At 40.3% G+C, this 25,249-nt stretch overlaps 1 protein-coding gene across 1 annotated transcript; it reads left to right on the plus strand.

Annotated features, from left to right (window-relative positions):
- Nucleotides 1-333: 333 nt before the first annotated feature.
- On the plus strand, nt 334-24,487 carry EREG (epiregulin). Its single transcript, XM_041723979.1, has 5 exons — nt 334-1,061; nt 14,605-14,691; nt 17,751-17,874; nt 18,458-18,607; nt 21,166-24,487. Exons 1-5 carry the CDS (start codon nt 1,013-1,015, stop codon nt 21,245-21,247), a joined length of 492 nt encoding a protein of 163 aa, XP_041579913.1. The 5' UTR covers nt 334-1,012; the 3' UTR covers nt 21,248-24,487.
- The last annotated feature ends 762 nt before the right edge of the window (nt 24,488-25,249 follow it).

Below are 25,249 nucleotides of genomic sequence, written 5' to 3' on the forward strand. Positions count from 1 at the left end.
GGTCTCCAGGATCGCGCCCTGGGCCAAAGGCAGGCGCCAAACCGCTGCGCCACCCAGGGATCCCTTTTTTTTTTTTTTTTAAATTTTTTTTTAATTTTTTATTTATTTATGAGGTTTTCCAGTCTTGGCTGAGCTGAGCTAACTCGTCTGCTGAGCCAGTGGGAGCTGGCGTCGAGGAGACTGGTTCGGGGCACACGAGCGGACTTTGTCGGAAAGGCAATGGGACGTCACGGACACGGGTAACGGGTCCGAGAGGCTGAAAGCAAAATTCGGGGAAGCAAGATCAGAAGCAGCGGGCTGATGGATGGCACACAGGACAGGGGGAAATAGTCTAGGGCTTTTTCTCAGGACTGGACTTTGAAGCCATAAATGCCTGCACCGCGCTGGAAGCAGAGCGGCCGGGAAGGAAGGTGTAGAGGGGAAATCCCGGCACTTCCCGGCGGTGGCGCGTACAGGCGAGGAGCGCGGCTGAGCCACCGGGCCCGCGCAGGGCTCTCCGAAAGCACCTGCTGGGACGCCGCCCTGGCTGACTTGGGTCAGGTCAGGCCCGTCGCCCGCAGCAGCTGCAACCACCCACTGCAGAGCAGGTGCCCCCACCGAGGAAACCGAAGCATCTGGTCCACGCCCCCCCTCCTGCCACCCGAATCGGGGACGGGGATGGAAAAGTCCGGGGAGTGGTCCCGGCTCGCCAGGAGCGCAGCTTCCCATCCCCGCGCACTCTCGGGTGTTCAAGGGAGGATGACCTTCGGGCAGGCCCCGGCCACTCCCCCCGGGCCCTTGTGAAACTCGGGGCTCCCCGCACCTCGCCCCGCCGGCGAGTCCCCGAGGCCCCTCCCAGGCACTATAAAGGCCGCCGCGCCGCGCCGCGCAGCTCAGTCGCCGGACGGACCGTGGTCCCTGCAGCCTCCCGCCGCGCTCGCCAGCAGCCCCGCGAGCTCCCGCCCGGCCCCCCCGGCCCCCCCGGCCCCCCCGGCCCTCCGCGCCCCGCGCCCCGCGCCCCGCGGGGAGGAGGATGGAGCCGCGCGGCGCCGGCCGCGCCCCCGCCCTGCTGCTGAGCCTGGGTAAGAGCCCGCCGCGCCGGGCCGGGGATGGGGCCGGGTGGGCCGGGGCGCGCCGGTGTCGGGCCCGAGTCCTTCGTTGAAAATCTAACTACAGCCGCGTGTGTCACGCAGGAATCGATGCGGCTCCGAACAGGCGAAATAAAGAGTCAGAAAGCCTCGGTTCTTTCTTTGGAGACTGCCAAAGACCAGGGAAGCCCCGTCCGCATCCCAAGCTCTGTTCTTTCCCGTAGGGCGGGGGGGGGGGGGGGGGGGGGGGGCTGGGGACGGGGCTAGGGACCAGACCTTTGCAAAAGAGACCTCTTGGGAAGAAATGCTTTTCCTCCCGTCGTGGCCGCAGTGTCACCTTTCCGGGGCGCACGCGGGTGGCAGCTTTGCGGGAGCTCGGGGAAGCGCAGAAGCCAACGTCCCTGCGCACCTGGGGCGGGGCGGGCCCCGGCGCTGCTCCGGGTCCGGTGCTCCCAGCCCTGCGCCGGGAGGCCTCCGGTTTCCTCCCGAAACCCCTCCTGCTGCACCCGGTGGTTTGGAACTGCCCGGCGTGTTTTTAATGCCCGTCTTTCTATTTTTTTTTTTTTTAAATTTTTTTTTAATTTTTATTTATTTATGATAGTCACAGAGAGATAGAGAGAGAGGCAGAGACACAGGCAGAGGGAGAAGCAGGCTCCATGCTCCGGGAGCCCGACGTGGGATTCGATCCCGGGTCTCCAGGATCGCGCCCTGGGCCAAAGGCAGGCGCCAAACCGCTGCGCCACCCAGGGATCCCCCGTCTTTCTATTTTGAGATGATTTAGCTCTCGCGGACTGGGGAAAAATAAAAAAAAAAAAATCCTTGGTGAGCTTTCTGGTTTGAAAGAAAGATCGTTTCTCTCTAATTGCTCACATTTCAAGAGGAATTCGGAGGTGTATAGGAAGATTTTAACAAGGAAATGAAAGCTGCCAGTCTCACATTCCTTCTGGGGTTGCAATGGGGCGAATTCCCCTAACAAATGAACTCTACCTATGCAGGATGTGACAGTTAAATTGTTATTTCGACACGCCTTCTCTCAGGGCTCGGGGACCTAATGACGTGCATACTATGCATAGTTGGAACTTACTCGTGCAAGTTTAGGGACAGTAGTAGATACTGGATCTGTGGCTTCCGCCAACACTGTGCTAAGAATGACTTGCTAGAACATTCTCAGTCAATAAAGTGGCTTTGCTATCTTTGTTTTGAAGGCTCTGTGAAAAGGACACACTTGGAAAAGCGACCGTCTTCCTAGAGTTAGGAATTAACCTAGAGGCCAGAATGGCTCCGCGCTTTTTCCCCTAATTGTCCGGTTCCATCTGAACAATGACAGTGTCTGTTCTGGGCCACTCATTGAATATTCTAATTAGAGACAGCAAAGAGCCTATGAATAACCTGGTTACTACCCACCTGGTTACTGCCCACTCAGAGAGTGTGTTGTGTGTGTTTTTGTTGTCATGAAAGTGTTTAACTCCTTTATTGCGTAGCTTAATTATAGTTCACTTATTTCATCAGCCGCCAAGCCCATTTCCAAATGAGCTAGGTCAGTTTCTGTTTTCCCAGTTTGTTTAGATATTTCCCCGCGACTACAAAAGTTCCTGTTTGAAGTTCTCTTTCATATCTCTGTACTCTGATCAGGTATGCAAGTCCAATAGTTTTATTCTAGAGCACATGTAAAAATGACAAGGCCACCCGGCATTTCTGAAATTGCCTCCCCGTGCCAAATACAAGGTTACCTAGAACTACTTTTCCCAAATGTCCCGTGTTACAAAGAAGGTATTTATTTCAGATTTCAGCAAATATTTTATTACCGTGTGTGTGTGTGTGTGTGTGTGTGTGTGTGTGTGGAATTTATGTTTATTTATAACCGGAAAAAATGTTTTGGTTTCATCTTCCATTCCAATACCTGCAGATTTAAATTGCTACACATTTATAAGATCGATTGCTTACTTTTAAATTTCATAACTATTTGATATTGATGTTCTTGCCTTACATAATGGGAAAGTATGACTTAAGTTCCCATAGAAAACCAAGGCTAAACTGAGAAAGTTCACACCTGGATTTGCTGGCACTTTTAGCTTGCTGAATATTAAGTAAAGGGGTTGAGATTCCCCAAACTAGGTAACACATTTATAAGTGATTTACAGCTTTAGAACTGAAATAGCATTTCTAATATAATGATTGGTCCAGAACAAAGAGGAGAAGTTTTTGTCTTGAGTACTGCAATAAAGGTTTAGAGAGGATCTCTATCTAAGATCCAACATTTTCATTGATACCCAAATGGGCTTTTGAGCATATTCCCGAATGCCATCTCCAAGACAATTTAGTCCTACTTCGACATTGTAATTGTACAATGACAGAAAACTGAGCAGAGTAAACATTCTTTCCTGAAAATATGAGAAGCACAGGTCTCAATGAGACATTGGCTCACCCCTGATCTTTTCTGTTGACCTTAGAGTTTATGGACTGCCTGAGTATTGGCACCACCTACCTGCCTTCATCCATCATATCTCACCATGTGAACAGTTTGGGTAATTAGGATGTGTGGTTCAGCACCAAGGCCCAAATCCAGGAGTTGGGAAAGAAGTAAACAGTTACCAAATGCCTACTGTGAGCTAACCCTGTTGTGTGTTAAGTGCTTTATATATATCATCTCATTTATTCCTTCAAATCAATATATGAGGTAGATATGATTAGCCCTTGTGATGAAGAGACTAAACCTAAGTGAAGTCAAATATCTTACAAGGTCTTAGAGACAGTAAATGGCATCGTTGTTCTGGAACAATGTATGAGGCGCCAGAGGGTCTCAGGATTATCAGAAGCATAATAAAAGTTACAGATTCTAATAAAGAAGTTTCAGGGTAGTCTGGGGGCTATCCCAAGGCTTTGAACCTGTTTTGGGGACAAGCATATGTACAAAAATCGTATCTTTATGGTATCACTCAAAATCAGGCACAGAAAGCATGTGGCTGTTTCCTTAAGCTGTGCTAAAATATGTTGGATTTTTACTGAACCTTCAGTCAGCATTTTTCAGCAACACAATTCCCAGGAAATGAATCTTATTTCCAAGTAGTCATTACATCATTTGACTGAGGCCTTATTTCTGAATTTGCCTAGATGTATATTAAGTAAATCAATCAAGAAGTGTACCTATGTCCTTTTTATTCCCTGTATCTTTTTATACTATTGTGAATTTAATATAGTATCAATAAGGGACTAAGTTAGAATCAACAGCACATTTCTTTTCTTTTTAAGTTTTATTTTTTTTATTTTAGAGAGAGAGAGAGCATAATGGGGAGGGGCAGAGGAGAGGAAGAGAGGATCCCAAGCAGACTCACTGCTGAGCCCAGAGCCCATGCAGACGAGATCCTATGACCCTGAGATCACGACCCGAGGCAAAACTAAGGTGCCCAACCGACTGTGCTACCCAGGTGCCCCTGTTAGTATATTTCTGTTAGCAGTAAGAAAATAAATATACTTCCTTGGGGAAAAAAAGTATAATATTCACATAATCGCTTTGGTAAACTTGAATTTGAATGCCTTCTGTCTATTTTTGCCCAAGAATCTTAGATTTCCTGGTTAATGGTGAGTTAAGAGATGCAAATGACATGTAAGAAATCCTCTTCAAAGAGACTAAGTTAAGGTGTTGTTTCCCCATCCATTGGGCTTTACTCCGAATATAGGACTATGCAAATAGTCTAAGTAACATGGCTGCTATTGGGAACATTCCTTTGGAAGACAACGGGAAGACTCCCCAAAGCTTTAATAGGAGAGATCCTTAGGGAGGAGCACCCTGACAGCCATTAGTATGGAAATTCTGGAACCTTTGAAAAAGTGAAATAAATTAAAAAAAAAAAAAAAAGAAAAAGTGAAATAATGCAACAGACTCAGTCTCCTCTGGCAATGCAGTTTATGCAAAACTGGTGTTTAGTTACAGGGCAAGTAAAGATTTGGTGACATTCTAGGTTAAAGTCATGATTTCTTAACTAGGATACTCTTTATAATAGTATTTTTTAAAAAGATTTATTCATTCACTTCAGAAAGAGAGAGAGAGGAGTGTGGGGAGTGAGGGTGGAGGGAGGAGAGGAGGGCAGGGGCAGAGGCAGAGGGAGAGAGAGAATCCCAAGTGGACTCCATGCTGAGCATGGAGCAGGCCACAGGACATGATCCCAGGATCCCAAGACTACCGCCCCAGCCAGAACCAAGAGCCAGACCCTTAATGAACGGAGCCACCTAAGCACTCCTCTAATAGTATTTATAATACACAAGACGATCTGACAACTGTCCTGAAAAAAATGTTAACCCTTAATTTCTTAGGTCAAAAATCCTGAATTTTAAATTTAAGTCATGAAAGTGAGTTAAAATACAAAGTCTCCTAAAAATATTCTCAGGATAAGAGAGAGAAAAAGCCCCCCTCTCATATTTATATATAACCATGTTTATAAATGTCAAACTTTATAGTTTTGAACCAAGAGACATGGTGAATAGAACACACATTCCACACCGCTGCTCCTTTATTTCATACTTTTAGGAAGAGTTTAGTTTGAGTTTTAGTTTTCTTATCTGTAAAATGAAGATCATAGCTGTGTTGTTAGGTTATTGTAGATAGATGTGGTAAATATGATGCTATTATAAAATAATAAAAAGCTCTTTAAAAATGAGAGCTATCATCAAGTGCTTTCTTAGAAAAAGCTTCATTAGATCCTTACTATAGCCCTTTAAGCTAGGAAATGTATTATCATTCCCATTTTTCAAATCAGAGAACAGACATAAAAAGAAGCAAGTAACCCAGGGTGTAAGGTTCCCTCTTTAGGTAATGCCATGATCTCTACTGTACCCGAGCTCACATGTCACTTTTAGGGAAAGCTCTACTCATCCTTTAAGACTGAAGAGAAGTATCAAGGCTTCTCAGTTACTTGCCTCTTCCCCTGTCCTACCTCTCCAAAGTCAGCCTGCAGCAGGCCTCTGCCTCCTTTGCGAAGCTTTCATCCTTGGTCCTGCCTTCTTCATGCCAGACTGTGTGGGTCCGCCCTATGTCTCCTTGCTGCTACCATGCTCCTCTTTGATCATCCATATTGTGATAGACTTAAACCCTTACATGTTTGCTGGATGGATGATTAGAATGTTACCTTTTTTCAGAGTCCTTACCACTATAGACTTCAAGGCTGTTTTTTGAAAATGTGCTTGAGAAGCAAAATATTTTGAGACTATGCAATAGTTTTTGAAAATTCAATTCTGTTTGATCAATTTTAAGATTTTTTTTCTTATTTCTATCACTTAATATAATCCAGATTCACTGATGGTATACCTAATAAAATTTAAGGATATCTGTACTGTGTGTGTGTGTGTGTGTGTGTGTGTGTGTGTTGAAGAGAAAGAGAAATTTCACAAGCAGTGATATGACTGGATGATGGGTAGTCAGTAAGAGAAAGACAAGTATTGTTTTAGAAATGGAAGGATCCTTAGAGTAATCTAATTGAAATTCCATTCCCCCCCTCACACCACCCCCCCTGCCCCAGCCTACCCCACTCCTTAGGTCAATGTTTTCAGAGATAAGGAAACTCAGCCGCAGGGGTTTCAAAGTATTACCTGAGCTAGAAGTGGACTCCACGCCTCAGGGGGCTAGAGCAGGTTTTTTTCAGCCTTGGCTCTATTTACATTGTGGTCTAGGTAATTCTTTGCTGTGGGCCTTCCTTTGCAGGGTGTTTAGCAGCAATTCGGTCTCTGCCCGTTAGGTGTCAGTAGCGCTTGCCCAGTTGTGACGAAAAGGTCTCCAGACCAGGCCAAAAGTCCCTGGTTGACATTGCTCCAGGTTGAGAAGCACTAGCTTAATGTATTTTCCATTTGCTATCACAAATTGCCACTCATAATGCACAGTTTGAATAAGTGCTCAAGTTGCCAAGAAAATCAAAATTAATATTAATGGTAAGATGGATGCAAATACAAAATCAATGCTAGTGTTTTAAAAAAAAATCAAGTTAGCAGTGTTTATTACTGATTTTAGTGCCAGTTGCCCTGAATAAAGCCGGATCTTATTTGTGATAGAGTCGCTCATACTTCTTACAATCACTGTGTCACTAACCACCCCCATACCTCCTTTTAAAAGTCGGTGTTCTCTTGGATCCCACAACACTGAACTTCCTTTTTTCTCCCGTTTCTTTGACCATTTTTATCCATTCCTCATCACTTCTTTCCCCAAGCGCTAGTATTTTCCATTCCATACTATTTCCTTTGGAACATATGAATGGCTCCCATGCCTTTAAAGATCATATTTTCATATCTGACTTTCAAATAGATTCCACAAATTCATTTATTGTTTTTTTTTTTAAGATTTTATTTGTTTATTCATGAGAGACACACACACAGAGAGAGAGAGAGAGAGAGAGAGAGAGAGAGGCAGAGACACAGGCAGAGGGAGAAGCAGGCTCCATGCAGGGAGCCCGACCTGGGACTTAATCCCGGGTCTCCAGGATCACGCCCTGGGCTGAAAGCGGCGCTGAACTGCTGAGCCACCTGGGCTGCCCTCATTTATTCTCTTATTCAAGAACTGTATTCCCAAATGCCCCCTAAATATAAACAGATAATATATGAACTATAAACTCAAATTCCTTTACTTGTTGTGTTTTCCCTTCCTGTTCACTATTTCCAAATGCCACCACAAAAACCACTGTTCTGCATATGTCTTCTACTCTTTTCATGGCACCACCGTCCCTAGTATTTTCAGAAACTTGGCATCACCTATGAATTGCCTCCTTTTCTCTCCACCCATAAGACTCTAGCCTATTAACTCTGTTGAGGACAGAAACTATGTCTTTTGCATTAATTTTCCTTTTAGCATTTTGTTCAATCTCTTGCATATAGAAAAGTCTCAATATTTATTGAACAGATATAACTTGAGACATGTGGTTACTAGAAGTAAATCTAGGCTAAGCTACTCCCCTTTATGCAGTAAAACTAAGCCCTTTCTACCCTCTTATCATACTACAGATGCAGATGTGCTGCTCACTGAAGTTCAAGTTTCCCATGTTAACCAAAAGATGTATGTTCACAAAATAAAATTTCTTAGTGCCTCCAAAGTGCTAGTTGCTTACACAGGTTCTGTGAATGAAAAGTAATTAACTGGGATCCCTGGGTGGCGCAGTGGTTTGGCGCTTGCCTTTGGCCCAGGGCGTGATCCTGGAGACCCGGGATCGAATCCCACATCAGGCTCCCAGTGCATGGAGCCTGCTTCTCCCTCTGCCTATGTGTCTCTCTCTCTCTCTCTCTCTCTCTCTCTCTGTGACTATCATAAATAAATAAAAATTAAAAAAAAATTAAAAAAAAAAAAGAAAAGTAATTAACTTTGAGGCTTTTAAAATTACCTTTTATATACCCATTTCTTTGATGATCACTTATTCAAAACCATTTTTTTTTTGCAAATTCATTTTTGGCAGTAGGCTTCTATAAAGGATGGATGATATGATAGTCAATATGCTTCTACAAATACCATTAAGTTTTCAAAATTTCAGGCCACAATATGGTCATAATGAAAAGAAGGCAAATGGCAAACATTCTAGACTGTTGCTCCTTTAGGAGATTTTTCTTTTGACATAGTAATGCAATAATTTAAATTTCTGATTTGAATCAATAGGGATAGGTGTGAGAAGCAAGATGGAACAGGATGAAGGTACAGAGTGTTATATAAAGACTCCCTCATGTAACATCTTGAAGAAAAAAATATTTTCAAAAGAACATTTGAAATAATACTCTTGAGATGAAACTTTGGCTTTTAGGGAATACAAGTCCCATATTTAGAGCTCTTTGTCACAAATTCCAAACACTCAGATTTATATAAATCGTACCCTTTGCACAAGAGTTGATATGCATTCTTCTGCCTTATGAGAACACTTTCGGGGATCCCTGGGTGGCTCAGCGGTTTAGCGCCTGCCTTTGGCCCAGGGTGTGATCCTGGAGTCCCGGAATGGGGTCCTGCATTGGGCTCCCTGCAGGGAGCTTCTCCCTCTGCCTATGTCTCTGCCTCTCTCTCTCTCTCTGTGTCTCTCATGAATAAATAAATAAAATCTTAAAAAAGAGAGAGAGAACGCTTTCATTATGAATAAGATATGCATCCTTAAATCCATTTTTAGGGTAAATTAAACTGCACTCTCACTTTTTAACTAACAGATTCTTGATTGGATGGCTTTAAGAACAGTCTTCTCTGATGAATAAAATATATGAGCACGTTGAAGTATGGATTTAGGAATTACTACTAGAATTGAAGAGTATTATTTAATGCCTATGAATTAAAAAGCATGGCCTATTAAATCTTCTCTTGCCATTTGACAAGGAAGATCCTATGGCTACTTTTAAAACTCAAAATTAAAAGAAATACTTATTTGTAATATAACAACTTCTGGTTTCATTTTGTTTTATTTGAAATAGTTATAGTTGGTTTTTACATCTATTTTTTAATAAAGCTTACTTATAAGGTTAATGCTGGAAAACTGTGGGAAGAGGATAATGGCTAGAAAAAGACAAGGTTAATATCCTCTTTCTCCGTAGTTCTCTGAAAAGTAGGCTGTTATTAAGAAACACTAACAGGAGTTCTTTTCAGGATCTGATGTGCCAAGGTGAAGCCAGGCCTTTTCTAATAGTGGATTTTAATTTTAAATAGGAAGGCATCTGGAAATGTTGAAGACATTTGACTCCTTGCAAGTGTACAGGTCCTAACAAGCCTCCTGTGTTACAGACAAATCCTAAAATCATAGACTGCCATGGAAGAAGGTAGAAAACTAACAGTCCATGAGCAGGGGAGGCATGTTACCACACCAAAAGCGTGAACAAAGTGGATTTTTCTACCTGTTTGGGCTGGGCAAATATTATGATTCATTATAAGTTTCCTGTTCTGGTCTAAATATTCTAAAAGTTTAAGTCAGGAAAATAGGGTGCATTCCTTTCATTCTGTAACTGATCTCATTTTCTCTGGGCTCATTTTTATCTGCCTCATTGTCACTCAGAAGAGTCATTTTATCCCTGAGAAGTGCCAATTGACTTTGCAGAATCGGCTTTGTCAGCTAATCCCAGCCTCCTTCTAGTGAGCACCTCCATGTAATCGTAAGGAAGCAAGGTCAAAAGAAACTGTGAAATAAGGACATTTCCTATATCTGGCATTTCTCCTGACTGTTGGGCAAGCACTTCTTAGCGCCTCAGGGCCCACGGCATTTAGAGCTACCCCTCTCGGATGATGATCCTCGACCTCTCCCACGCACAGTGCCCCAATATTGTGTAAGGATGTAGGCTTGGTCCTGACTCACAGAGTTGAGGTTGATTTGTATCCTGTGAGTCATCTGTACCACTTCCTGTTGGCACATTGGAGATTTCATTGAAACACAATCTCTGAAAGGTGAAGAAGGCAGAGAGATGTAGAAGTGTGCTTCAAATTCCTCAAACGCATTTGGAAATTTGACAGGAATAATGGCCTATAGAGGAATTTTGACTTTTATTGCATTATTGAAACAGAGTTTCAACAGCCAATTTTGAGTTTATAGGTCATTCCCCCATACCACCTTGCACACAATTCCTCTATACTGTAGTTATTAATGTGGAGCTTGCCACCAGGCCTGTTTTCTGACACATGGACACTATCCAAAATCCTTAATATCATAGTGAATAATGTTTTTAGCAGGGACCCATGGTTGAGGATCAAAAATCTCAGATATAATATTTGCAATTGAATCATAGACCATTATTGTTCAAATAACACTAAAGTCATGAAAAAAAACCTGTAAGATTAAGGAAATATATGTATATGACTTTACCATATATTCCTTGCCTGTATGATTTTAAAATAGTGAGTAGTGATTCTTAAGGGTGATGAGGTGGTGGGTATCAGAATTTTCCATGGGTTGACTCTGAATATTTTGATCAGCTCCATCTACTGTTTTACTTGAGTTTGCAAGGGCCTGGGGCAGAGATGAAGTTGATGGAAGTTTGAGAATCACTCTTAAAGCAATAGCTGTGCAGAGGGGTGCAAGATTTAAAACTGATTTTGCTATTCTATTGGTCATGTACATCCACGATGGAACTGCGGCTTTTCATTTGAGGGAAATATTTAAAATTATTTACAGTTTCATCTGTAAAAGACCCGGATGTTGAATTCATGCAGCCAGTCTCATGGAAACCACCCCCAAGCCATGGACGATGTCCAAGAGAGCGTCACAGGTTAGGAGAGCCCAGTTTTTGTGGAGGCACACCCTGCACTGAACATTCTTTAATTCACAAAGAAATGTTTCATCTGTGGCTTGACCAGGTGGAACCAGTGGGAAAGCTAACAAACACTAAAAACCTTAAAAAAAAAAAAGATGAAGAAGCAACAGCCCAAAACAATTAGCTGAATTCTGTCATAATTGCAGGTTGCCATTGTCAGCAAATCCAAACAGGAAAGGCTAGTATCTGATTTCCACAAGAGATAGAGAAATGAGCTTCACAGGTGTGTTTGCACCGTAGCCTGGGCTGGCAGGAGAATTTCTAATGTTTTCGCCAAATCCTTCTTCAGTTGGAGAAGCGTGAAGGCATAGGAATGTCAGGATGTTAAAACATGCATCTAGAGCCCCAGCTGGTGTTGAGCGGATGGTGTAAGTCAAAGGGTTTAAGTCTTCGATCGAGAAAGTGCAAGGCCGAATTATATTGAGAAGTAGAACAAAATTGGCTTGGATGAGAATCTATCCTACTCTCCATAAAAAGCTTCATAGACAAAGTCATCTTTTTCTATCTCTGTTCACCTGACAATGAAATACGAACTTTAACCTTTTTTTCTTTTTGTCATTTAAGAAAGATGATTATTTTTTTCCCTTTAAGACTGATGGAAGCAGTATATGTTATAGGAGAAATATGGGGTGGGGAGGAGATCTAAACTTTTCCAAGTCATACTGTCAAATCAATGAAAGATTATGAGACTTGCTGTCCAAAGATAGATTCCTGACTCTTATTTTCTGAGGTCAATACATACTTGGTCTTGGACAAGACAATTTAATTGCACTGAGGTTGGGGTTAACAACTAGTTCACAGGATTGTTCTAAGGGTCAAGTTTGAAACATTATGAAATTATGAGCTATGATGCTGATGTATAATTTAGTTTTTAGCACCTCAGTAATATGCAATATGCTTAACATATACACGTCCCTTCTGATTGAGAAAAAATAAAACAAAATCCTTTATTTTGTGGATTCAGACACACTAAAATACCCAATTACAAAGAGATTTGTAATCTTGTTACAGACCAGTAGAGGGAACTACCCGCATACACTGCTAAAACTAGAGGCCCAATCAGATCATGAGTCTTATGGAACATTTGTGGGAGTCTCTGGTATGTTAAGCATTTTGAAAAAATATCATTTCCATTTAATTCAACGCCCAAACTCTGTAAGGTAGAGGAAACTGAGATCCAGAGAAGGTAATTAATTCTTCCAAAATCACATAATGCAAGCTTTCTCCCAAGATTGCCTTTCCATCATACTCTGTTGTCTTCCTATGGTATTAAATTACCCTGCTTCAATTATATTTACCCTGGTTTGTTTGTATAATGGCCATTATACTCCAGTATTATTGCCCATTTCCAAGTTCTATAATGTGGCCCATTAACAACATTGCTACTCACTCTTGCGAAAGTTAGTTTAACTCTTTCTAAGTCTCAGTTTTTTCTCATGTCTGGTGCGGTTAACAGTCACTGACTGGATTAAATGAGATAATATAGATAAAAAGGATAAGAACCACACCTGTATATAGTCGGTGTTCACGAAATGTTTTTTTTTTTTTCTTTTTTTAAAGCTTTTATTTACTTATTCATGAGAGACACAGAGAGGCAGAGACACAGGCAGAGGGAAAAGCAGGCTCCCTGGGGAGCCCGATGTGGGACTCGATCCCAGGACCCCGGGGTCATGACCTGAGCCAAAGGCAGACACTCAACCACTGAGCCACCCAGGTGCCCAGAAATTAATATTCTATTGTGACCTCAAGATGAATAGTTATTAATGGTTTAATACATTTTCCCCTTCAGATAGAATTCTAATTTTATGAAAATTTTCAAGGAGATAAGAAAAAGATGACAATCAACTGAAGAATTTGGGTATTATAGCAGAGATAATGAGGAAAGTACTGTTAGATAAGCATGTTCACGAAATGTTAACTGCTGCCAACTACTGCAACTAATGCTTCCACCACTGTTAGTATTTATATAACAGTTACTCATATTGACCAGAAAGAGGGGTGAAGTGCAAGTGCCCAGCCCCTAAACAGAAGCAGTCAGGAAACATCCATGCAATTAGAAGGATTCTTCTTATGCTTTCAGGCAATTCAGAAATTACTTGAGTCATTCTGGAGCCTATTTTCCAATATTTATCTTTCAAGTGGTGAGCACATGATAAAACACCTCATTCAAGCTTTTACTGGGCTGACAGAAACTGGGTCCTGGGGCTTAGTGGTTCATGTAGCATGGACCTTCATTCCCATCTTAGATCTGATCTGACTTAGATTACATTTTGTCCATTAAAATAAACTTTTGTGTGTAATACAATGCAAAGAGTAACCTGGGCATTTAGATTAATAAGGAACACATTTAAGGTTGAGTCTTGTTTAGTTGTCACTGTAAATGGAACCTGAAGCTTTTTATTTTTTATTTTTTATTTTTTTACGATTTTATTTATTTATTTATTCATGAGAGACACAGAGAGAAAGAGACAGAGACACAGGCAGAGGAGAAGCAGGCTCCCTGTGAGGAGCCTGATGTGGGACTTGATCTGGGACTCCAGGATCACGCCCTGAGCCAAGGACAGATGCTCAATCACTGAGCCACCCAGTGTCCCTACTGAGCCCTTCCCTTGAAGCATTGCTCTGAATACATCATGGGGCAAAATAGTGAAAATTCTACAAGTTCAATTGCTAAGCTTAGCAATAGCAAACTTCAAAATCAGATCTTTGCCATTTAGAGCAGGTCAAATCTGTAACTAGGAATATTATGCCAAGGTTTTCACCCTTGGACAGGGAGTTGGGGGGACATTTATTTTCAATTATGTGACTGTTAAAAAAAATTATGTGACTGTTTCCTTTTTTTATTTTTTTATTTTTTAAAAGATTTAATTAGTTAATTAATTATTTTATATATATATATGTTTTTATTGAAGTTTGATTTGCCAAGATATGGTATAATACCCAGTGCTCATCCGGTCAAGTGCCCTTCACCCAGTCATCCTATCCCCCCGCCAGGCTCCCCTTCCGCTACTCCTTGTTCATTTCCCAAAGTTAGGAGTCTCTCATGTTTTGTCTCCCTTTCTAATTTTTCCCACTCATTTTCCCTCCTTTCCCCTATAATCCCTTTCACTATTTCTTATATTCCCCGTATGAGACAATTATGTGCCTGTTTTCACAAATTAGTTTATTTTATTGTTTTGATGGATTGAGTTCTTGAAATAATTGAAACAACCCTATTGTACTGTGGTTACATGGAAATCTGATCAAATTTTTTTTCCTTGAAGCACTGTTTATATATTTGGTTTTCCCCCATAAATAGGTTTCCATCTTCTCCAAGCGGTTCTCAGCACCACTGTGATTCCTTCCTGCATGCCGGGAGAATCCGAAGATAATTGCACAGCATTAGGTAAGCCGCTTTGCCAGCATTGCACCAGAGGGTCACAGGTTCTTTTTTTTTTTTTTTTATGTTTTTATTGGAGTTCAATTTGCCGACATATAGCATAACACCCAGTGCTCATCCCGTCAAGTGTCCCCCTCAATGCCCGTCGCCCAGTCACCCCAACCCCCCACCCACCTCCCTTTCCACTGTCCCTTGTTCGTTTCCCAGAGTTAGGAGTCTCTCATGTTCTGTCTCCCTCACTGATATTTTCACTCATTTTCTCTCCTTTCCCTTTCACTATTATTTACATTCCCCAAATGAACGAGACCATATAATGTTTGTCCTTCTCCGATTGACTTACTTCACTCAGCATAACACCCTCCGGTTCCATCCACGTTGAAGCAAATGGTGGGTATTTGTCGTTCCTAATGGCTGAGGAATATCCCATTGTATACATAGACCACATCTTCCTTATCCATCATCTTTCGATGGACACCGAGGCTCCTTCCACAGTTTGGCTATTGTGGACATTGCTGCTAGAAACATCGGGGTGCAGGTGTCCCGGCGTTTCTTGGCCTCACAGGTTCTTAATGGAAATGTACCCAAAGACGAATATGTGACACTGTAGAGAAAAGAGGGGGATAGCCGCTGTGTTAAAATCATTTGTTTACACCCTGGAAAAATAATATAAAAGAATAACTGGTGGGAGAGGGACTGGGCATCTAGTTATATAGAAAGATTGGATATTAAAGAGATAGGAAACGATGAAAATCAGATTCTTATTTCTCTTGGTTTTGCTGGGAAACCATTGTTAGAGATTGGATCCCAGGCAAAACAGGAAATTGAAACTTTGTACAAAGTAGATAATCAATATACTTTGTTGCTATTTTTTGGTGAAAGGAACAAAAGATGTCCCTTCTTTCTGGTTACAATATTTGTTCAGAAAGCTTTTATGGGGGGGGGGATCCCTGGGTGGCGCAGCGGTTTGGTGCCTGCCTTTGGCCTAGGGCGCGATCCTGGAGACCCGGGATCGAATCCCACGTCGGGCTCCCGGTGCATGGAGCCTGCTTCTCCCTCTGCCTGTGTCTCTGCCTCTCTCTCTCTCTCTCTCTGTGACTATCACAAATAAATAAAAATTAAAAAAAAAAAGAAAGCTTTTATGGGGTACTTAATACATATCAAAAACCGCGCTTGGGCATAGGAATACAAAGAGAAGTTATGTGCAGCCTGTTTCTCTTGGGGACCCCTGGAAGGACTCTGGATGTGCTTCAAGAGAGATCTACTTTAGATTCAGCGTCAGTATTGAGTCAAGAGTTATCCCAAGGAACCAGGGTATTTCCCACAACGATTTCACCATCTCTTCCTCTTTTGTTATGCCTCCACTATGTACTTGGTTTCTAAAAAAATTTTATTTAAATTCCTGTTAGTTAACATACAATGTAATATTAGTTTCAGGTGTACAAAATAGTGACTCAACACTTCCATACAACACCAAATGCTCATCACAAGTGCCTTCCTAATCCCCATCCTGTATTTCACCCATCCTCACACCCACCTCCCCTCTGGTGACCATCAGTTTGTTCTCTGTAGTTATGAGTCTGTCTTGGTTTATCTCTTTCTCTCTCTGTATTTTTTTCCCTTTGCTCATTGGTTTTGTTTCTTAAATTCTGTATATGAGCAAAATCATATGGTATTTGTCCTCCTCTGGCTTATTTCATTTAGCATAATACTCTCTAGCCCCATCCATGTCATTGCAAATGGCAAGATTTCACTTTTTTATGTCTGAATAATATTCCTTCATATATAGATACCACTTGTTAATCCATTCATTGGTTGGTGGATACTTGGTCTTTTTCCAGAGTTTGCCTATTGTAGATAATGCTGCTATAAACATCAGGGTGTGGGGACGCCTGGGGGGCTTTGTGGTTGAGTGGCTGTCTTTGGCTTGGGGCATGACCCTGGGGTCTGGGATCGAGTCCCGCATTGGGCTCCCTGCTTGGAGCCTGCTTCTCCCTCTGCCTATGTCTCTGCCTCTCTCTCTGTGTGTCTCATGAATAAATAAAATCTTAAAAAAAAAATCGGGGTATGTGTACCCCTCTGAGTGGTATTTTTGTTCTCTTGTCCTCCTTCATCATTGGGCTCTCTAGAAGTTTTTTGTTTGTTTTTTGGAGCAGGAGTATTACAATCAAGATGCTACTGTTCGATTATTTCATAAGCATCCTTCACATTTTAGTAATTAAATCATCCTAAAGTGAATTTTACATATAGGCTGCAACACTATTTCTAATGAGGCTTCTATTTTCATTGTTGTATTGTCTAACCCAGGCACCTGTCAATATTTGTCTAGTTCAGTTCTCATGGTTACAGATGTTGGGGAGGCTTTAATTGGTTTCTTTGACGGTAGCCTCAAAAATTTGGGACCACCCACCAAAACATGCATTCCTGGCTTAAAACCCGTTATAGAATTATGCTCTCTGGGGACGCCTGGGAGTCTCAGAGGTTGAGAGTCTGCCTTTAGCTCAGGGCATGATCCCCGTGTGGGGATCCAGTCCTTCATCGGGCTCCCTGCAGGGAGCCTGCTTCTCCCTCTGTCTGTGCTTCTTCATCTCTCTGTGTGTCTCTCATGAATAAGTAAATAAAATCTAAAAAAAAAGAAAAAATGCTCTCTGGAATTAATTAATGGATTCAGTTTGCAATTGATTTTGGAATAATGAAACTGCAGAATTATTTTGAGATTTGAAAAAACATCAGGCAAATTTGGGGTAACTGAGTAACTAAGGATAATAATTTTTGAGTGTCTTAAACTTGTCTTTTCTATCCTTCAAGGTTCTCTTTTGTGACCTAGGTCCCTAGGTCTTATTTTGTTTGTTTAGTCTGTTGGATATTTTCCTTAGGGGTCAAATGTTTGTTTAGTGGTGTAGAGAATGTCATAACTAGAGGGACTTCTTAGTCCTAAAAATTCTCCTCAACTGATTGGCACCTGACCTGCTTTGCTGGGGTAGCTCAGCATTTATTATGTGAAAGGTTTAAGATTAATGCCTTAAAGAAAGCCGCAGAATATATCCAACTTTCCATTCCCTTCACAGTTCAGATAGAAGACAACCCACGTGTGGCTCAAGTGTCAATAATAAAGTGTGGCTCTGACATGAATGGCTACTGTTTGCATGGACAATGCATCTACCTGGTGGACATGAGTCAAACGTACTGCAGGTAATATGGCAAAAACCAACAAAAACCAGTGTTTTTTAAAAACTTATATTCTCTAATATTTTTTGAAGTTGACCTATGGGCAGTTTATACATACTATTAGCATGCAGTTATATGCAGTATTATTAAGTGAGTTTTTTAAAGTTAGGGAACAAACGGTAGCTCTCAAATCATACAGATACTTCAGGAGTGCAGACGGGGAAGGGCTTTGATTCTTCCTTCATATTGCCAAAATGGCAGCTCCACTAGATCTCTATATCAACCCCTGTTTTATGAATTCATTGCACTGATTTAGACAAAAGGCAGCTCAAACCTACAAAACTTACAAAGCACCATTGTAGATTGCTGGCCACCGTGCAGCTGAGCTAGCCTGTCCCTTTACCACCACGGTTTAGCTGAGAGCTATGTGGAGCCCTTTATCAAAGCTGGCCCTGCACTTAGGTCAGTCTTTGAAATCCTCTTTACAACTTTTGGCAAACCTGGTTGATTTCTTGCATTACAGTGTGAGATTAGTTCTTATAAAAATGAATTCATAATAATAATTTCTTTTTTGAATAACTGATCTTTTTCTCATATTTTCCTTTAGGTGTGAAGTGGGTTACACTGGTGTCCGATGCGAGCACTTCTATTTAACTGTCCAACAGCCCTTGAGCAAAGAATATGTGGCTTTGACTGTGATTCTCATTATCTTGTTTCTTATCATAGTCGCCGGTTCCCTATACTACTTCTGCAGATGGTAAGCCAGTGTTTTTTATACTTTGCATCTATAAATTATTTTCATGCAATACAGACTTACAAACTGGGTAAAACTATGGACAAAGTATTATTTTAAGGGATAAGATGGACTCTGCACTGACTATATTTACAAAGAAGTTTCAGCAGCAGAATGTGTGGATTAGACTCTACTGTTAGCTCTGCTATTTCTTATCTCTATAACCTTATACTAGTCCAGCTTGGAGTATCAGTTCCTTCCTCTATTGTACACAGATAGAAATCCTCCCCTGCATTAGTGACAGGATCAATATTGAGTGTTATAATACATGTTAAAGAAACCATAGAGCATGATGTCTATGCTATACTCAACCAATTGTATTTAATTTATGAGGTCAAATTTTGTATTTCATAAAAGATGTGCTTTGTAAATTAATAGCCCTAGAGTTTAGGATCTTAAAATTTAAGGCAGACTAGTAGAAGTTTCCAGACTGTTGTTAAAAACATACTTTAAAAAAATCATCAGTCTCCCAGAACATTCACACTCCAACCTGATGTACAATGCTACACTGATATAGGCTGATAACTGAGAAAGAAAGGCAACGAGCATTGATATTGCTGACAGTATATCAGACTGGCAGTGTTTAAGGGTTAGGACTAGGGTATGGAAAAATGTAAATTTGTTAATAACAGCTGCTTTGAAATGTCTCCATGAAATCCATCTCATTTTGTGACTGATACAAATTTTTCAGTACAGCTTTTTGTTTCATTTTTTAGAAAGAGAGCATAAGTGTGCCTGTGGGGTGGGGCACAGGGAAGGAGAGAGAGAAAAACCTGAGGTGGGACTTGATCTCACAACCCTACAACCCTGAGATCATAACCTGAGCCAAAATCAAGACTCGAATGCTTGATCAACTAAGCCACCCAGGTGCCTGTTCAGTGTAGATTTGAGTGGATTTCATTTTATTTGTTTGCTGAAAGTAATACACTTCTACTTTTGAAGGTCTGAGAGTGTGCTACTTTTGTAAGATTAAATTTATTTTGCCTGTGTTTGATTCTAAGCATTCATCAAATTATAGTGCCTCCCTGATGAATTATGATGACAAAACTGAATACTATTAAAACTGAAATACCCCTAAAAGGTCTTTGGCTATAATCCTTTCCTTTATAAGGATAGGGGAAATGAGACTCAAGGAGGTAAATCAACATACCCCAGCTCAGAGAGTTGGCAAGTGGCAGAACTGTGTCTAAACAAAAGCTTTTAAATTGTGTTCCTCCACTAAGCATAAGCATGCACTTTCCTCAGGGCTACGTGCTTCATCTCCAGAATGGGTAAAAAATGAACACAAAATATTAGGAGGATTGCTTGAACAAATGAATGAATGAAGATTCAGAATGGTGACAAATTTATGAATCCTAGCTGGAAAAAGTTGGCCAGCTCATGTGACCCATTTGTACTTCACTGTCATCATATGTAAAATGAGGATGATACCCATTTGTACTTCACTGTCATCATATGTAAAATGAGGATGATACCGGTAAATATGAGAATAGAAGAATAGAAGAATGAGAATGCATATGTAGCCCTTGGGGCACTGTCAGCCACCTAAACTCAGCAGCTATTCTAATTGCTATTGGTTATAGCATTATATCAGTGAGATGGTAGAATGTAATGATGTGTGATATTCAAATACTGGGGCTTGGGGTTTTTGTCTTTGAGAGAGAGAGAGAGAGAGAGAGAGAGAGAGAGAGAGCAGGGGCAGGGAAGGGCAGAGTGTTAGACTCCATGTCCAGCGTTCAAGCCTGATGCAGGGCTCAGTCTCACGACCCTGAGATCATGACCAGAGCCGAAATCAAGAGTCAGAAGCTTAACTGACTGAGCCACCCAGGCGCCCCACAAATGGTGTGTTTTTAGTAGGAAAGAAAGAGAAAGAAAGAGAAAGAAAGAAAGAAAGAAAGAAAGAAAGAAAGAAAGAAAAGAAAGAAGGAAGGAAGGAAGGAAGGAAGGAAGGAAGGAAGAAAGAAAGAAAGAAAGAAAGAAAGAAAGAAAGAAAGAAAGAAAGAAAGAGAAAGAAGGAAGGAAGGAAGGAAGGAAGGAAGGAAGGAAGGAAGAAAGAAAGAAAGAAAGAAAGAAGAAAGAAGAAAGAAAGAAAGAGGAGAGGGAGGGAGGGAGAGATTGAGAGAGAGAAGGGAAGGGGAGGAAATGGAAAGAGAAGAGAGAGAGAGAGAGAGAGGGAGAGAGAGAGAGAGAGAGAGAGAGAGAGAACAAAAGGCCCAGGCTTAAATTTGGTCACATGCTCTCCTGGAATTGTATAATTTTCATGACATGTTAGTGTCTGAGAAATCCTTTATCTATCTTTCACTATTCCCTGCACTCCTGCAAATTGTTTGACCACAGAACACTACCCCTTTCTCCCTCCTTTTTTTTTCTCTTGTCCAACCTAAACTCGTTGACCTTTGTCACTTTGGAAACACTATGCTGATGTACCTTTTGAGTCCATTTATTGGTTTATTTTGTTAGCATCCTTTGTTCTTACTACTATTAACTAGAGAGCTAACAGTTTCATTTCTGAATATTTCTAGGTACAGAAATCGAAAAAGTAAAGAACCAAAGCAGGAATACAAAAGGGTGACATCAGGGGATCCAGCATTGCCACAAGTCTGAATGGTGCCATCAAGCTACAGACAGGGATGCGCAGCATGCCTGATTATGTTGATATTCCTATTTTATTAATAATATTTATGTTGGATCATGTGTTAAGTCAACAATGGTGCATTTTTAATATAGACACTTTTTTTTTATTTTTTGTTTTATTTTTGACAGAATATTTGCTAATGTATAATGTATATAAAACAAATAATATAGAAAAAAGTTGATATTTTTGTAAGAAATAATTTCCTGGACTAAACACTTTCACTCCAAAGCTCAGTTGCCAGGTATGCAATGCCTAGGAGTGAGTGACATCCAGTTTGTTGCTCAGGAAGTGTCACAAATGATGGATTTTTGTTAAGCTTAAATATATGGTTAAATCAACTCAACAAGTAGATTTTCCTACCCCTCAAGCGATAATTGGATTCACCATATCGGACTTCGATGTATGACTTGGCACCACTGTGTTCTGTATTAAAACACTAATGCAATGGGAATTGAGGAGAAGCTACATGCGGGGAACACACTAATCCAGGGAGGGCTGTGTCCCTCCACCCCCATCCTCCGCTGTGACTCCAGGTTTACTGTCTACTGTCCTGTACGCCGAGAGGGCAGTTCCTTATTCCAACTCATGGCTCCTGTGGGTACTGGTCACCAATCTGCAGATTCTCCTTGCATTAAATGAGTTGACAACTTCATTCTATACCACCTTTTATGTAAATAGTAGGTATTATATAGCTTCGTGATGTTTCTTTTCTTTTCTTTTCTTTTCAGACGTTTCTTTTCTTTTCAGATTTTTTTCTTTTCTTTTCTTTTCTTTTCTTTTTTATGAGACAATAAAAACGATATCCACACTTGGAGCCAAAATTTGGGCTTCTTTTTATGAGTATTTATTTTTATAGGGACTTTAAGAATCCTAGGATTATATATAGTAGTCCAAAATTTGATGGACTGGTCACCATTTTAAAGTGTAAGACAGTAATTCTATATATTGTCCAAAGATGGAAATACAGTTATTTCATCTTCTTTGCAAGAGTTTTATTTTTATTTTTTTATTTTTTATTTTTTTAAGATTTTTAATTTATTTATTCATGAGAGACACACAGAGAGAGAGAGGGAGGCAGAGACACAGGAAGAGGGAGAAGCAGGCTCCATGTATGGAGCCTGATGTGGGACTTGATCCTGGGTCTCCAGGATCACACCCTGGGCTGAAGGTGGTGCTAAACTGCTAAGCCACCAAGGTTGCCCTGTAAGAGAGTTTTAGTGTAAAACAATGTAGTAAGTAGCTCCTTCTACAATTTAAAAATATATTTGTAAAATGATATCTTGAAGGAGGAAGTGGAATAATATTTTCCCAAATGAACAAATTCATTTGAAAAGTTTTAAAAATTTAGAGACTTAACCATGCCTTCTTTTGGAGACTGAGATGAATCTAGGGCCCGGTTTTCTGTCTTTTGTTTATTTTGGGGGGAAGAGACTAAAGTTTCTCTTGTGTTTGAGCCCATGGTCTCAGTGAGTTCCTAAGGGTACTTGGGGCAACCACAGAAGGAGCTGCAGCTCTCAGCATCTCCTGGTCTCAGGGGAGACTGCCTCATTGAATACTAGACCTTTGAGTAGAGTCTCTCAGGATCACACACCTTGCTGGGGAGGGACTATTCTTTTTTCATCTTTTTTTCCTGGCAGGTGCTAGGGCAACAACGAGAAAGTAAACAATGACTGACTTCTGAAGTGCCAGGTGCCAGGACTTGCCTTCATATGTATCCCTTCACTTGTCCTCTGGTGTTTCATGTGACTATTTTCCAAAGTGCTGGATCTGGTCCCTTACTATAGGGGAAAAACACACGTGTGTGTGTGTGTGTGTGTGTGTGTAATATATATATACATAAAAATATACAAATGTATAAAATATACAAATTCATATGCAAATACACACCTGTACACATAAGCTCAATCATAGAATTAGTCATTTGTTGCTCTTTCAAAAATATGTAAAACTTAAAAACAAGAAACAGAGAAACAAAATAAAAATTCAGGAAGATCTAAAAGCACGTTTCTGTCTCACATTTAATATAGCTAAAATCAAATGTGCTGTGTAAGAATACATTTTAAGTCCCTCACATTGTTATTGAGACCTACTAGATGAAAATGAAGTCCGCCTATTTTAAGTGATATTGACTGTGTCAAAGAAAATCAGTTTACTGAGAAATCAACAGCAATTCACTTATTATATTTACAAAAAGGGAGTTATATTGGTTTATCTTAAACATCCTATTTCATTATTATATAACTAATTATATGTAGTTTGCAATGTTTTTAATCTTTACTTAAGGGTACTTAAAAAACTAGCCCCTGTAAAAGCTAAATCTTTATAGATGTATATTAAAATTTTTTTAAAAATATGACCTAGATTGTGTTCTATGGATGAAAATAAGTCAGAAATAATTGTTTTAATGAGGATAATGCTGAGCAAAAATAGCAGACGATTGCCATCAGCTCAGATTTCCTACAAACAATGGAAAGATTTGGATTAATATTTAGTCTATCTTCCTTATTTTACAGATTCTCACTATATATATTTGTAGCAGAGCCTATATATCCAACATACTGAGAACAATGCTTTCAGGGATCAAATCAATATTTATGCTGGAAACAGATGCACTAGTTTCTACTTTCTGTTGAATTCAGTAATCTTGTTTTGAAAAGCTCATCTGTGATCCACATTGTCATTTTTACTCCAATAACCACTCTGTAGACTTTGAAGGGAAAAAGATGTGTTTACTCCCTGCCCAATATTTTCTGAGTTTTTTTCTACTCTTATTCATATGGGAGAAGGGGAGTAACAACTTGCAAAGCACTGTACATTTTTAATGTTTTAGCAAAAAATAATTTTATCTAAAACATGTCTGTTATTCAAACTGGAAAATGCTAAATGTAAGATAGTGCATTTTTATCTTTGCTGTTTTTGCACTTTGTAATTGCACTTTTTAAGTTTGAAGAGCCATTTTGGTATACAGTTTATATTGAAGATGCTATGGAACATAAACTTGTAATGCATGCAGTTTAACTTATTTGAGAATGGATTTTATCAGAGTACTGAATTGTATCAATTTGTTTGTGTTCAGTATCAGCTTTGATAATTGTGTACCTTAAGATATTGAAGGAGAATATAGATACTTCGCAAGATGTTGTTAATGTTTATTTATTTTTGTCGGCAACTAGAAAAAACATGACTGAAAAAGAAAAATACATTAAATATCATGCGTAAAAGAGTTTCACTGATAATTGTAGTCTCTCTCTTTTTTTCTTTTTATTCCATAATAAATTAACTTAAAAGCAGTGACAGAACTACAACATATTTAGATATAAAGACTTACGGAGGCATGCCTGGGTAGCTCAGTGGTTGAGTGTCTGGTTTTGGCTCAGGGCATGATCCTGGAGTCCCGGGATTGAATCCTGATTCAGGCTCCCTGCATGGAGCCTGCTTCTCCTTCACCTGTGTCTCTGCTTTCTCCCTCTCTCTGTGTCTCTCATGAATAAATAAATAAATAAATCTTTTAAAAAAAGACTTAGGGAGATAGGTTTTCTATTTCTTCCTGTTCCAGTTTTGGTAGTTTGTAGCTTTCCAGGAATGCGTCCATTTCTTCTAGATTTCCTAATTTATTGGCGTAAAGCTGTTCATAATATGTTTTTAAAATCGTTTGTAGCTCCTTGGTGTTGGTAGTGATCTCTCCTTTCTCATTCATGATTTTATTAATTTGAGTCTTCTCTCTCTTCTTTTTAATAAGGCTGGCTAATGGTTTATCTATCTTATTAATTCTTTCAAAGAACCAACTCCTGGTTCTGTTGATCTGTTCCACAGTTCTTCTGGTCTCGATTTCGTTGAGTTCTGCTCGAATCTTAATTAACTCTCTTCTTGTGCTGTGTAGGATCTATTTGCTGTTTTTTCTCTAGCTCCTTTAGGTGTAAGGTGAGCTTTTGTATTTGAGTTCTTTCCAGTTTTCGGATGGATGTTTGTAT

The sequence above is a fragment of the Vulpes lagopus genome, chromosome 12 (genome assembly GCF_018345385.1).
Source record: "Vulpes lagopus strain Blue_001 chromosome 12, ASM1834538v1, whole genome shotgun sequence".
Classification (NCBI taxonomy): domain Eukaryota; kingdom Metazoa; phylum Chordata; class Mammalia; order Carnivora; family Canidae; genus Vulpes; species Vulpes lagopus.